The sequence below is a fragment of the Maylandia zebra genome, unplaced genomic scaffold (assembly GCF_041146795.1).
Source record: "Maylandia zebra isolate NMK-2024a unplaced genomic scaffold, Mzebra_GT3a scaffold01, whole genome shotgun sequence".
Lineage (NCBI taxonomy): Eukaryota > Metazoa > Chordata > Actinopteri > Cichliformes > Cichlidae > Maylandia > Maylandia zebra.
This window is the reverse complement of record NW_027490031.1, coordinates 1,172,602-1,185,000: the sequence shown is the minus strand read 5'-3', so window position 1 is coordinate 1,185,000 and position 12,399 is coordinate 1,172,602. Positions and strand designations below refer to the sequence as shown.

The window sequence follows — 12,399 nt, the reverse complement described above, 5'->3', positions numbered from 1 at the left end:
ATCAGAAATGTCCCAATACTGGCACATTTTTCATGCAGCAAACCTTCAGGCATGTCATGCATTGCCAGAAGTTAACAACATTTACTCAAAACTGACCACTGGTAAGTTCTTCTGAGAACGCTTGGGGTGACAACTCCTGATACTGGACACGAACTTCACCAATTAACTCTTTCAGAGAAGAAGTGCCACGCTGACCTCCAACAGAATGCACCTAAAAAGATGCAAAGATGAACAAGCATCAATGGTACAGTGTCCATCTGATCAAGAGGGACACTCTCAGTCAAACCTTAAAACACCCAAATGATGTTGAGAGGGAAATGCACTGTTAAATGATGACTACCTGTACTTACAATGATTTAAAGACTGTACATGCAGTATAATTGTAATCAATTGATAAACATGATCTTTACAAACCACACTATTTACCAAACTACACATTGATACAATCTTTAGTAAACAGATGAATCCATGCTAACCTCATGCTCAGAGTTGTCTGCTGTAGGTCTAGATGACTGACACTCTGCTTTTAATTCTCTGTCTGTAGAAGAGAACACAAGACATGGAGGCATAGTGCTTTGCAAGACCCCAGGGTTTAACAGGTAGTGCTTACTCAAGCAGGGACTCACCTGTGAATGAGTCTGTAGAGATCACATGGTGCTCCACGTCATGGGCAATAGGCTCTGCAACACACTGTTGACCAGAAGGGATGCTTGCGATCTTTAGCTGGGTATGAAAAGTAGAACAAATATTGTAAACATCTGGCAGCTACAGTGGAAATGTATTTAATCCACTATGAGTGGTCTTTTCTAACCAGTGTCCCCTCAACCCATGTGTTTTTCTGAGTATGCCAAACACTGGAGATGAAACAGTGAAAGACTCAGTTTGAGCTCAGATGTCAGGACAGTGTTCTCACATACCTTGAGTTTGTCTGTGTCAGACACACACACATAGTTAAGCATTTTCTGTTTCACCTTCAGTTAAATACAGTTCTAACTCTCATCCTAACTGCAAGGAAACAGAGTGATTAACCCTTACCTAGTTAAGTGAAGCCAAAGTAAGACAATACTAAGAAGCTAAAGTGACTGTGAGTAAAAGGTGCATGTATATGCCTGACACAGAAAAACCCAAGGTTTTCAAGGACACTGTCCATCAGCCTCATAATGACATCTGAGCTCAAACTGATGCTTTCACTGTTTCACCTCCAGTGTGTGGCCACTCAGTAAAACACACTTGTGGAGGGGACACAAAACAGATAAGCTTGCAATCATCACTTGGGAAAGTCATACAAATTCAAGATTTAGTTAAACCAGATTGAATACCACCAAGAGGACATTTAAATATTGTGACTAGGGCTGAAACAACTAATCGATTAATCGACAACTAATCGATTATTGAAATAATCGTTAGTTGCAGCCCTAATTGTGACATCTAGATACGTAGGTTTTAAACAACAATTCATAGGGGGAAATTTTTTTTTAAATGACCCACCTTTTTCCGCCAGGGCCATTCTTTCCCACCATAGTCATAAGTAATTTCACTTCCTGCCGCAATTTCCTTCAGTGCAAAAAGGCAGAGATGTGGCTTCCCTTCTGCTTCAATCAACTTCATTCTGCAATTTGGTGTCCTGTGTTCATCGTTTACTAGTCGCCCAAATGACCCATCTTCAAGTGCTCCATCAATACTGCAAATTTGGAAACATACATTAAACAAACATTTATAGTGACATGCCTATGAACTATACTATAATTTTTAAGCACCAACACAAACACAACATCCAATACAAGTTTAGTTGTTAAATGCATAGTTGATAAGTTAAAGAGGGTCCATCAGTCAAGGACGCATTGCTTTCTGACTGAGATAAGTGTTTGCGCTTCTACTTGTGCTTAGAGCTTAAACGTGGTTTTGTTTTACTGTTGCGCTGACCTAGTAGGTGTGGCTGTTACTCTTCTCTTCTCTTCCTCCTCTTGCCCACTACCTGCTCTGTGCTGCTGCTTGCGCGTGGCCACTGATTAGACCTTGTGCAATCTACAGCTAAGCGCAGCCTGGTGTGCACTGCTCTGCCAGGTGAGTTGAATTAGAGCAATCAAGGGCGGGCGTGCCTAGTAGACCTTAAAATGCATGCAGCAGTCATTTGACCCGAGTGCGACATACTGAGAGGACAGCAAACCAAGCACAATCCACTTTCCACTGTGAGGAAGACTTTGAGTTAGACGGGCTATCGATAAGCTCGGACTCATATTTGCTGCTTATATGTTTGGGAAATATGGAAGCTCAATTGTGGAAATGTATTTATGCTTTGGGAAATAGTTACTGCATTTAAGTTTAAAAAATTATATTGATATTAAAATAAATGTTTAAGTTTGAATAGATTGTTTATGTAGATAGTGTTTCCCACACATTTATGTTAATTAATACTAAAAGTAATTACCCCAAATCCTTGGTTAAATCTTAAAACTAGTGTAAATATGTTTGGTTTAATTTAAGGAAAATAATTCTTTGTAAAAGAAAATCCTTGGTTAAAGTCTCTATTAAAATATTTGTAAACTCTAAAATGTATACTTTAAAAATGTAATTGTTACAGAAAGTGTAAAAAATGCAAGGTAGACCACAGTTTATTTCATCTTCGTTGTTTGAAATTACTCACCTCTGATTCAAAAACTAATGAATGTGAAACTAAAACTAGGATAAATGATAGTTTAGACAAAAGTGGCTTTACTGAAGTGTATATTTTTGTTATTTCATTTGTCTTCTGTATAATGCATTTAATTTATCTGAATGATTAATGAAATGTTCTTTATTTTTTGTGTTGAAAGGTTTTTCACCTATCCATCAAGCCATCCATCTACCTACCTCACAGGCAGAACACTTGACATGTACTATTTTGGCATTGTACATATTATACAGTAGTTTTGGACACAGTAGAACAGTGCACGGGTCTCCGTGTCCACATGTGCCAAATGCGCACAGACACAGGGGCGCTCATTCAGCCCTGGCCATTTGAATTTTCTCTTATTATTTTCTCTATCTCTATATTATATTTTAAATCTTCACAGCAGCGTGAGAACACTGTCTTAGCTGTAAAATGTAGGCTTATATTATTACCCCTCTAACCCCGTACATTACGCCCGTGAGTGTGTATTAGAGAAGGCACACACAGGCTTAATACGGGGACTAACGGGCCCTCAGCATATGTGGGAGTCCCGTCAGTCCCCAGTACCGAGAGTTCCCGGGGACCACAGGGTCACCGGGAAATGACGGAGCCTTAGTAAGAATGAGATCCCGCTATTCCACGGGTCCGTCACTCCCCCTTCTATAGATTCTGGGGACTGACGGGGCCGGGTACTAGAGGTAAGGACTCGTTAAAGAGCAATATGAGATGTTTGCTTCAGAAATCCTGACCTTGCAATAGAAATGTAAACATTCAGTCATTTTGAATTTACCACAATGTCTTCTGCTTCCATATGAATTCAAACATGAAGCCTGAACATGCGCTGGGGTACAGGTTACGTCTGTGTTCAGCTTCAGTTGCATCAATAAGCTCCCCTCTATTCTCTGCTGTGCAGCTTCGCTACTTTCAAGAAACACAGTGTTTGTTTTCAGTAAGTCTTTTAAAATGTACTCTCTAAAACACACACACACACACACACACACACACACACACACACACACACACACACACACACACACACACCAAACCAAAGAAATCTATTTTCAAACTGAAGTGTTTATGCTTTCAGTCCGTCTAGCTGCTGATACTTAACACGTGAGTGTCTGAAGAAGAGGACTCTGTTGCCATGGTAATCCCTGCATGAATGGATGCTCTTAGCCTCGTTTTGTTATTATTTTTCTCTAATTCTCAGAATTTTCCCCAAGTCTGAAAATAACACACCAGGACATAATCACTATCATGTTTTAGCAAATAAACTGTCTCTAATTTTACGGCAGTTTGGTTTTAATGGAGAGAGAAAGAAAACTCGAGGAAAAAAACAGGTGAAAGTTTCACAGCGTTGACTTGTTTGTGAGCAAACTTTCAGACTGAGCAGGCCTAATGATGATGTCCCTCTGTGTAAGTCATTGTCTGTTCTTTAATGTAGAAAAGCCTTTTTAAAAGCTGCCTTCGGCTCGTGTGCAGCCTGACACAGTGTTATCTCTGGGATTTCCCTCAGGTCTGCTGAAAGTGTCCTTAAAGTTGAATATTGTGACAAAGTGAATGTAACAGTGAGACTGAGCTGCTCAGTCTGTTTCTGCTGACTTCAGCTCCTTAAACATCCTGATTTATCAGCACTGCAGGGACACGAATGTCACTGTTACAGAGACGCACACACAGAGCAGGAATGTGACTGAATATCACTAACAGGAAAAACACCTTCAGCCTCAAACATGCAGTCAGCTGCTGCACTGGCCTAATGACAGACGTGAGCTGAGCTCAGGGAGCAGCAGAGGGTGGAGGCTCATTTCATACGTCTTTAAACTCAGCAGTGTGAAATCCAAAGAGACTGACATGTGACAGAGAAAAGCATCAGTGCTGTCGGCTCCAGCCTCACTTTATAGTTTGCTTTTATTTCTCTGGATGATGCAGGGAGCCTGGCTCAGCAGCTGCTGTCATGTTGTAACCGTGTTCCTGTGACTGTACTGTGATAACTCTGTGACCATGTGATGGACTTACTGTTGATGCTGTCCTGTATTAAAGTGTTACTGCAGCCGACCTGTCTGTGTGTCACTGTCTGTGGACTGCAGCGTCTTCAGCAGCAGCTGTTTGCTGTTTGCACCATCCGCTCAGATATTCTTCAGTTTAAACGTCTTTATTTCATCTGTGCTTAATACTCAACAATGAGGCTACATCGAATGTTAAATGTCTTGTTATTCTCCTCAACTCAGAAACTGCTAAAATATAATGACACTCAAACTGGAGTGTTGTAAAAATTGTGTGTATGTGTGTGTGGGGGGGCTTTAGGAAGGCAGCAGCGATGGGGTGAATGAATGCAGCAGCCCAACCCACCAGGCTCTGATTGATGCAGCTGGCCTCCAAGGCCCCATGTGTGTGTGCAAAATAGCCAATTACTACATTACACTTTACTACACTAACGAGTAAAGAGGACTGTTAGCCTGTCAGCTTGTGGAGCATCAAATATCACTGCAGCGACAATCAGCACGTAGCACATGAACACAGTAACAGGAAGCTAGCATGGCTAATGCTAACTGCTAATGAAGGCACAGCTAGCATGTGTCGTCAGTGACCGGGCATGCTTGCTCTTCTATATATTGATGCTATGCTAGAGCGTTAACAGTTCCTGTTATCCATGATTCACACCAGGGGCGTCACACTGACTTTACATGGGGGGCGACAGACAGCCCCCTTTGACCTTAATGGGCCGGACCAGTGGAACTTCCTGTCACTGTGAAGGAGTCACATATTTAACTGTTTTTCTACATGATGAAGAAAAAGTCACAATGACAGAAATCTGTCAGCACGACTCTTTAAACTGTCAGAAATCAAATGACAGAAAAATAGCTCATAGCTCATCTTTAGTCTTAAAAACCTGAAGTTTCTATAGCATAAAGTGAAAAAAGAAGGTTTTCTGCCTTTAAAAGTTTATTGCTAAATTACTTTGTGTACTATGAATAAGTAAGGTTTGTATCTGCAAGAAAAGCTGTAAAACTATGAAAATTCAAAATGTCTGCTTGTGCTTGATTGTTGTGAGCAGCAGATCAAACAAGTTAAAATAATCAATTATAATCGGGCTGATTCTTATGTATCACCTTGCTACTCTCAACACGTGCCACATTCACACAAGCACTGTTTCTATGCTTTAAGTGCTTACTAACTACCATTCACACACATTCATACTGCGATGGATGCACCAGAGAAAACTTGGTGTTAATATCTTGCCCAAGAATATTTGGCATGCAGAGTAGGGGGAGCCAGGGATTGAACCACCAACCTTCCGATCAGTAGATGACCCGCTCTGAGCTACAGCCGTCCCCAATGTAATGTCTAATTATTATTGTAGAGGCTAAGCCTACGCTTGAAGCCACTGAGGTGGTCGTTAACGGGGATGACGCGATGTCACTGGTATGCATGAATTAAGTTCATAGTCCAATAAATCCAGCAGTATGTATCTTGTCCTTTTTGGTCTTTATTCCGTATCGACATAGCATAACAGCACAACGGTCACAAACTGTTTGCCTTCTCAATGACACACCTGACGCCGATTACGTGCGTCTACCTTAAATACCTTTACATTACATAATCAAAACAGAAAAAGGTGACCTCTAGTGACCACATAAGGTATTAACCCAAGAATGGCTCCTACAATTATAAAGAGCTTTTAAGGTACATTCAGACCTGTGCGACTCACTCAGACTCTTAACTGTAGCTCTGTGCTACATGCTGACATTTCTGCTAATCAAACTTTGAATAAAATTTATTTAATCTAATATTCAACTCTGAACTCTAACTTTAGTACTTTTAACAGAGGCTATTTTTATGCAGTGTTTTCATAAAAGCCTTATTTTTATGTATTTGCTTCTACCAGGGAGAACACATGAGGTTAAAGGACAAGTTAGAGACCTTTTGTCTCTACAATGGAGAACAGCTTTTTAAACTCTGCACTCAGCTTTGTGTCTCCAACATCACTGATATACAGACAGATTGATATATGGACCTGCAGCGGAGTTTAGGCCCAGACATGGCTAGTGACGTCAGACCTGATGGATTAAAAAAGTTACATTTAATTGAATCTAATCTAATAACTTTAATCTCAGCCAAACCGATTTACTCACGAACAAATAAAACACTGAAAAAGCCAAACAATAACATTTTTAAGTTATCAAAGTGATTTATATATCATGTTTAACCCGAGTAGTGAAAGACCGCGGGGCTTTGAAGACGATGTGTCGGTCGGCTCAGATATTTGAAGTTCACACAGCTACATTCTCACCTGAAAACGTGTTAAAAGTTTTTTGCAAACAAGAAAGAGAAATAAGAGCAATATTAAAACTAAGTCGCTGCCGCCATTGGTGGAAACTGGAATTGGCTGGGCCGCGCTATGAATTCTGCGATATGGTTTTTCAATTTTGTTGTCCGGGTGGAATATCGGGAGAAATTCAGGAGAATGGTGGCTCCGGGAGGTTTTCGGGAGGGGCACTGAAATTCGGGATTCTCCCGGAAAAATCGGGAGGGTTGGCATGTATGGTTGTGGCAACATCACTAACATTGTCAAATACCTCAGAGTAAATCATATCACAGAATATGACGAGCGTATGTTGAGGCGAACTGAAGAGGAGGACAGGACAGGTGCTGCTAGGGCGAGACAGACGTCTCTCACAGAGTCCTTTAGTGCTGCAAGCAGGCAACGTGTTCAAATAGCACAACTTCAGTTTTTTTATTTCTATATGATGAACTCTGCATTATTAAGTGATAAGAACAAGTAATCTGATGCCCTGTAATCATTATGATGCTATAATTTGAGATACAATAAATAAAATAAGTTTATGTACAAAGTATCGTATCGGATCAGTATCGTCGATACCATCCTGAATTTAGGGCTTTGGAGCGTGATGTCACGGGGGTGGGCGTGGAAAGGATTTTGGCCCGATCCGCCATTTTTGGGGTCTAGCGCAAGTGAAAAGGGAGCGAAGTCACACACAACAGCCACGGTTTGTATTTGCTGTGTGGTCGGCTGCAATGTTCGATCACACGACCGGCAAGAGAATAAGGTTGGAAATGGTTTATCTTTTCATTCTTTCCCAACCTGGAAGCAACATGAGGCGCCTAGCCTGGATAGCAGCTGTGAGACGAGCTGACGTGCAGTTCTCTTCCATCTCCAAATATCTGTTGGTGCTCCAGACATTTTCATTCCGGTAAGTTCTAACTATGTTCATATCACTCTTTATAGCCTATTAGTTTTATTTTCTATGCGCTCTGAGCTCATAGCAAATTAGAACAAACATCCTAATGAGTGATTTTGCAGAACTACCTTCTATTTATAGAGTTGCTAATTATTTGGCATTATTGCAGCACCAGGTGGAGCACCAGTCTGATCACAGGTTGGAGGAAACATGGTGGATGGTCACGTGAGCTGTAGTCAGCTGATAAACAATCAGATCAAACAGAGAAAACAGGATGAAGCTTCATCACAAACAAGACATACATGAGTATAAAACATGTCAGACTGAAAATGAGACGTCAACAGCATCACAAACAATGTTTAAAGCTTCCACGTGGTTTTACATTTTCTACATGGAAACAGGAAGTGCTGCTTTTAATTTGAAAAGTCACATTTATGGATGTGGACGTGGAAAAGTACAAATCTGGCAGCCTTTGTTGGACATGAAGTCGGTAATGTGTCTGCGTGACAGCTGTGGAAGCACAGGAGCAACGTCTGTGGGAAAATTCACAAAGCAACACGTCTATACCACTCTGACATGTTTGAAGATTTTTCACAATAAAATCCATGATTTGGTTTAAATGAAACTTTCTTCACCTTGTAAGGAAACATTTTGTGGACACGATTGTTTTCCAGCTAACAAAGTTAGTCCAGTGAGAGACAGCAGGAGGAGCAGAGGTCAGCTCATTGTGACAGCGGTCAAACAGATGTGATGGGTAACAGCACACACAGGTGTGTTTCATCTCCACACACACAAACCACAGCAACACTGACTCCACACTCAGCCTCCCAGTGACTGTGAGCTTACCCGTGTCACCGGTGCCACCCACTGTGGACCCCTCTGTGTCATGTGATGGTAATACAGGACGTTTTCCACAAACAGCTCCACACTTAGTCCTGGCTTCAGTGAGTGAGTCCATCCAGCAGAGATGTGGAGACACAAAGCTGCTGGACAGTTTGAGGTGTTACATTTCAGTTCAGGTTCATGTTTGTGCACTAGAACCAGATGTAGAAGTTTCAGCATGAAAGCACTCGATGATGGGCAGCTTGATTGAGAGAGGGTGAGAGAAAGAAAAAAACAACCCACGGCTCGCGTCGTTCACGTCGAAGATCCAGCTCTAAGTTAAAGTCTGAGTTCAGCTCGTCGGCTCATGGAAACACTGATTTCCTTTTATTAATGAGGCGTCTGTGGGGACAGGCAGGAGGCTCCTGATTGGTTCATAAGGTGTGAATAAATGTGTCATGTAGATGGAAGCAAAGCCACATCAGGCCTTAGAAAGAATTCATGAAGGTCTGAAATCTGTCTGCAGTGCAGTGGAGTGATCTCCTACCTTTGAATGGCTTCAGGCCTCAAGCAGAGGGAAAAGAATGAAGATATAAACTTTGTAGCTAAAAACAAAGCTCAGTGTCAAATTTGGATCATTATCACTTAATTTAGTTTGGACAATCCACCAATCACAGAGCTCCATCAGAGACCTTACAGCACAGGTGTCGAACTCCAGGCCTCGAGGGCCGGTGTCCTGCAGGTTGTGGATGTGTCCGTGATCCAACACAGCTGATTTAAATGTCTAAAATACCTCCTCAACATGTCTCAAAGTTCTCCAGAAGCCTGGTAATGAACAAATCATTTTAATCAGGTGTGTTGACCCAGGGTGATATCTAAAACCTGGAGGACACCGGCCCTCGGAGCCTGGAGTTCGACACCTCTGCCTTACAGTAACTGTTGTTGTTACACTATCTCTTACCGTATATTACTAAATCTCCATTTGCACTATTTGCTTATTTGCACTACTCTGCCTGGTTTACACTCAATGTCATTTACCCTTACTTGAATATTGTATATTGTATAGCTTTCTTGTTATACGTAAAATTGTATTGTATTTATTTAAATTTTTACTTTTTAATTATTTTATTTGCATTTTTTAATCACTCTCTTATATTTAAATGTTCATTTGCTATTTTATCTAGGGTTTGAGAGTAACGAAATTTCTATTCTCTGTATGTCCTGTACATGTGGCAGAATTGACAAATAAAGTTGACTTGACTTGACTACATTCACCAGCAGAGCTTTGATCGCACTTCTCTCCACGACCACTAGATGTCCCCACACTCTGTGCTGACTCCAATGATCAGAGCTGCTGAGCCTGTTTGCAGACAGAGGAGGAGCTCCTGGTGATCCGTGTGGCACTAAAAAGCTCTGATAACGTCCATCCAGCAGCTGATAACAGGGACATTTGGTGCCATGTCAGAGCTGCACAGTCAATCATCCGTTTGGCTCTTTAGTTTGAAGAGTTCAAAGCAGCAGCAGAGAATCTAAAGTGTGTCACACAGCACCAAGTTTCCTTTGGTCACATATGAAATGTGAGTCAGAGCTTCAGCTACACAACAACACACACAGCAGCTGATTGTAACACGAGCTCATCTGAAAGGCACCAAGAAGAATCCAGAGATTTGAAAGTTGCTGCTTTGGATTGTTAGTTTGATCAGAATCCAGTGTTTGATGGAAATCTCCTCCTGCTGCACTTCAACACATTAAAGAGAGAGAGATGAAAGAAAAGCTGATGATGAGAGCAGAGAGAGGAAGGTGTACTTACCGTGCAGGAGGATCACAAACACCACAAACATCTTCATGTTCCTGTCAAACTCAGAGACTCTTTAAAAGCCCTTCAGGACATCAGCTCACAGCAGCTTCACTTTCCTCTGCTGATCATCTACTGACACTCTCACACTGCTTCACTGTCACAGCTCAGAGTTCAGCTTCACACTTTGTTAAAGCACATCTGTGGAATGAAGTCCGGCCGGCCACAGATCACTTCTGAGGAAAGAGGAGGACGTCGGCTTTCCTCCTAGTTTCACGCCCGAGTTCTCCAAACACAATCGGGGTGGCTGCAGCAGGTGGAGCAGGTCATCTACGAAGTGGATGGTTGGCAGTTCAATCACTCTGCATGCCAAACGATCCTGAGCCCCCACTTCCTCTGTGATGTGTAGAAAAAGTGCTCGTATGACTGGGTGATTGGGGCTTGCTGTGCAGAGTGTGCAGAATCGACTAGAGCTGTAAAACAATCTGTCTGTTTACAGTGACACGCACAAAGCTCCGCCTTCAGTCCTGACGCTGAAACATCCACTGAAGCTACAATGATGCAGATGTGACCCTCAGCAGCTGGATTTCCTCTCCATAGATGTGTTTCCATGCAGATCATGGACATAAAGGCTGCTCTGAGAAAAAAGCAACGAATCAGACAAATCATTAGGTACAGGACCTTTAACATCTGCAGATTTATTTATTTAGATTCACTTTCTCCTGTTCAGTCATTACTTTCTTAAAAAAACAACATGCCTGTGAGACCCTGATGCTCAAAGAAATCTCATTATTAATTAATGCTTAAATTTTAAATCCAATTTAAAATGTATTTTTATTGACAGGCTGTTTCACACCTCCAATTAAAGAACTACTTCTAGAAGCGCTTACTTTATGCAGTGAGCTGTGATAATATCATTATATTTATAACCTTCCTTTTATTTAACACAGTCCTGAAGAAGATATTTAGAAAGCAGTCCAGAGCTGTTTCTGCATTGAATTTCAAAACAAATTGAAGGATTTTTTTGTTTGAATTCTAAATGAGTCTTATGTGACTGCTTCAAATACTATAAGTATTACTAGTGCTGCTTCTGTTCTTCATATTACTGTTTATTGTCCTGTCAGACCAACAGGCGGAGGTGAAGGTGGAGGAGGGGTCATAGTTTGTCACCCTAGCCTGCAGAACAAAGTCTGAGCTGAGGACACCACAGTGGAGTGGACTCACTCTGACTTTGGACTCATGATGGTCCATGTGCATCCAAATGACAGTAAACAAACAGGACAACCTCTACTGTGGTTGCACGAATATAAACAAAGACCTGCTGAGAACTTGAGACCTCAGTCTGACCCTGAAACTCCACACACACACACACACACACACACACACACACACACACACACACACACACACACACACACACACACATGGATACATCTGCACCATCTACAGGGACAAAGACTTCCTGAGACAGAAAGTATGCTGCAGGTCAAAGGTCAGTTGGGATTAGGAAAAAAGTGAAATCGTAAACAGGATAAAAGCAGTGTGAGAGGGCTGTTACTTTTATACTTGATAATAAAACGAACAGATGCAATGAGAGTTATGTTTCTAAGGAAGTAAATGACATGAGAGTGAATATAAACAACCGTACACATCCCTACGACTTGTTTTGGAGGTAGGACTCACCAAGGTTCAGTGTTAGATCCTGGGCGAGGCAGATCTAATTTAAGAATAGATGGGATTGGCTGTCGGAGGGTCGCTTTTTTGAACTGCAGGTCCTTGAAGGGTAATACAGTAGAGGATATTTACATAGAGGATCTCTATGTAAATATCCGATAGCAGCTACTACCACCACAGACTGTTTTCCTTCGTGGTCATGAAGGAAAACGCTCGGCTGGCATTTAAAAGGGCAATTTTATTCCCTTCAAGGACCT

The 12,399-nt window shown here is 41.6% G+C and overlaps 1 protein-coding gene across 4 annotated transcripts in view; it reads right to left on the bottom strand.

Moving 5' to 3' along the window:
- LOC143415608 (uncharacterized) overlaps positions 1–10,918 on the bottom strand; it is a 19,480-nt gene extending 8,562 nt beyond the window's left edge. For 3 of the 4 annotated variants that reach the window (XR_013096025.1, XM_076880903.1, XM_076880902.1), the window contains exons 1-5: positions 3,441–3,540; positions 1,489–1,681; positions 627–723; positions 477–538; positions 97–211 (exon numbers count right to left, since the gene is read on the bottom strand). Coding sequence is in view for 3 of the 4 variants with exons in the window: in XM_076880903.1 (XP_076737018.1) it covers positions 97–211; positions 477–538; positions 627–723; positions 1,489–1,681; positions 3,441–3,475 (502 nt within the window). In the remaining variant the exon portion in view is untranslated. Of the gene's footprint in view, positions 1–96; positions 212–476; positions 539–626; positions 724–1,488; positions 1,682–3,440; positions 3,541–10,483 lie in introns of those variants that run through there. The other variant, XM_076880904.1, reaches the window with a different exon arrangement.
- Between the last annotated feature and the right edge of the window lie 1,481 nt (positions 10,919–12,399).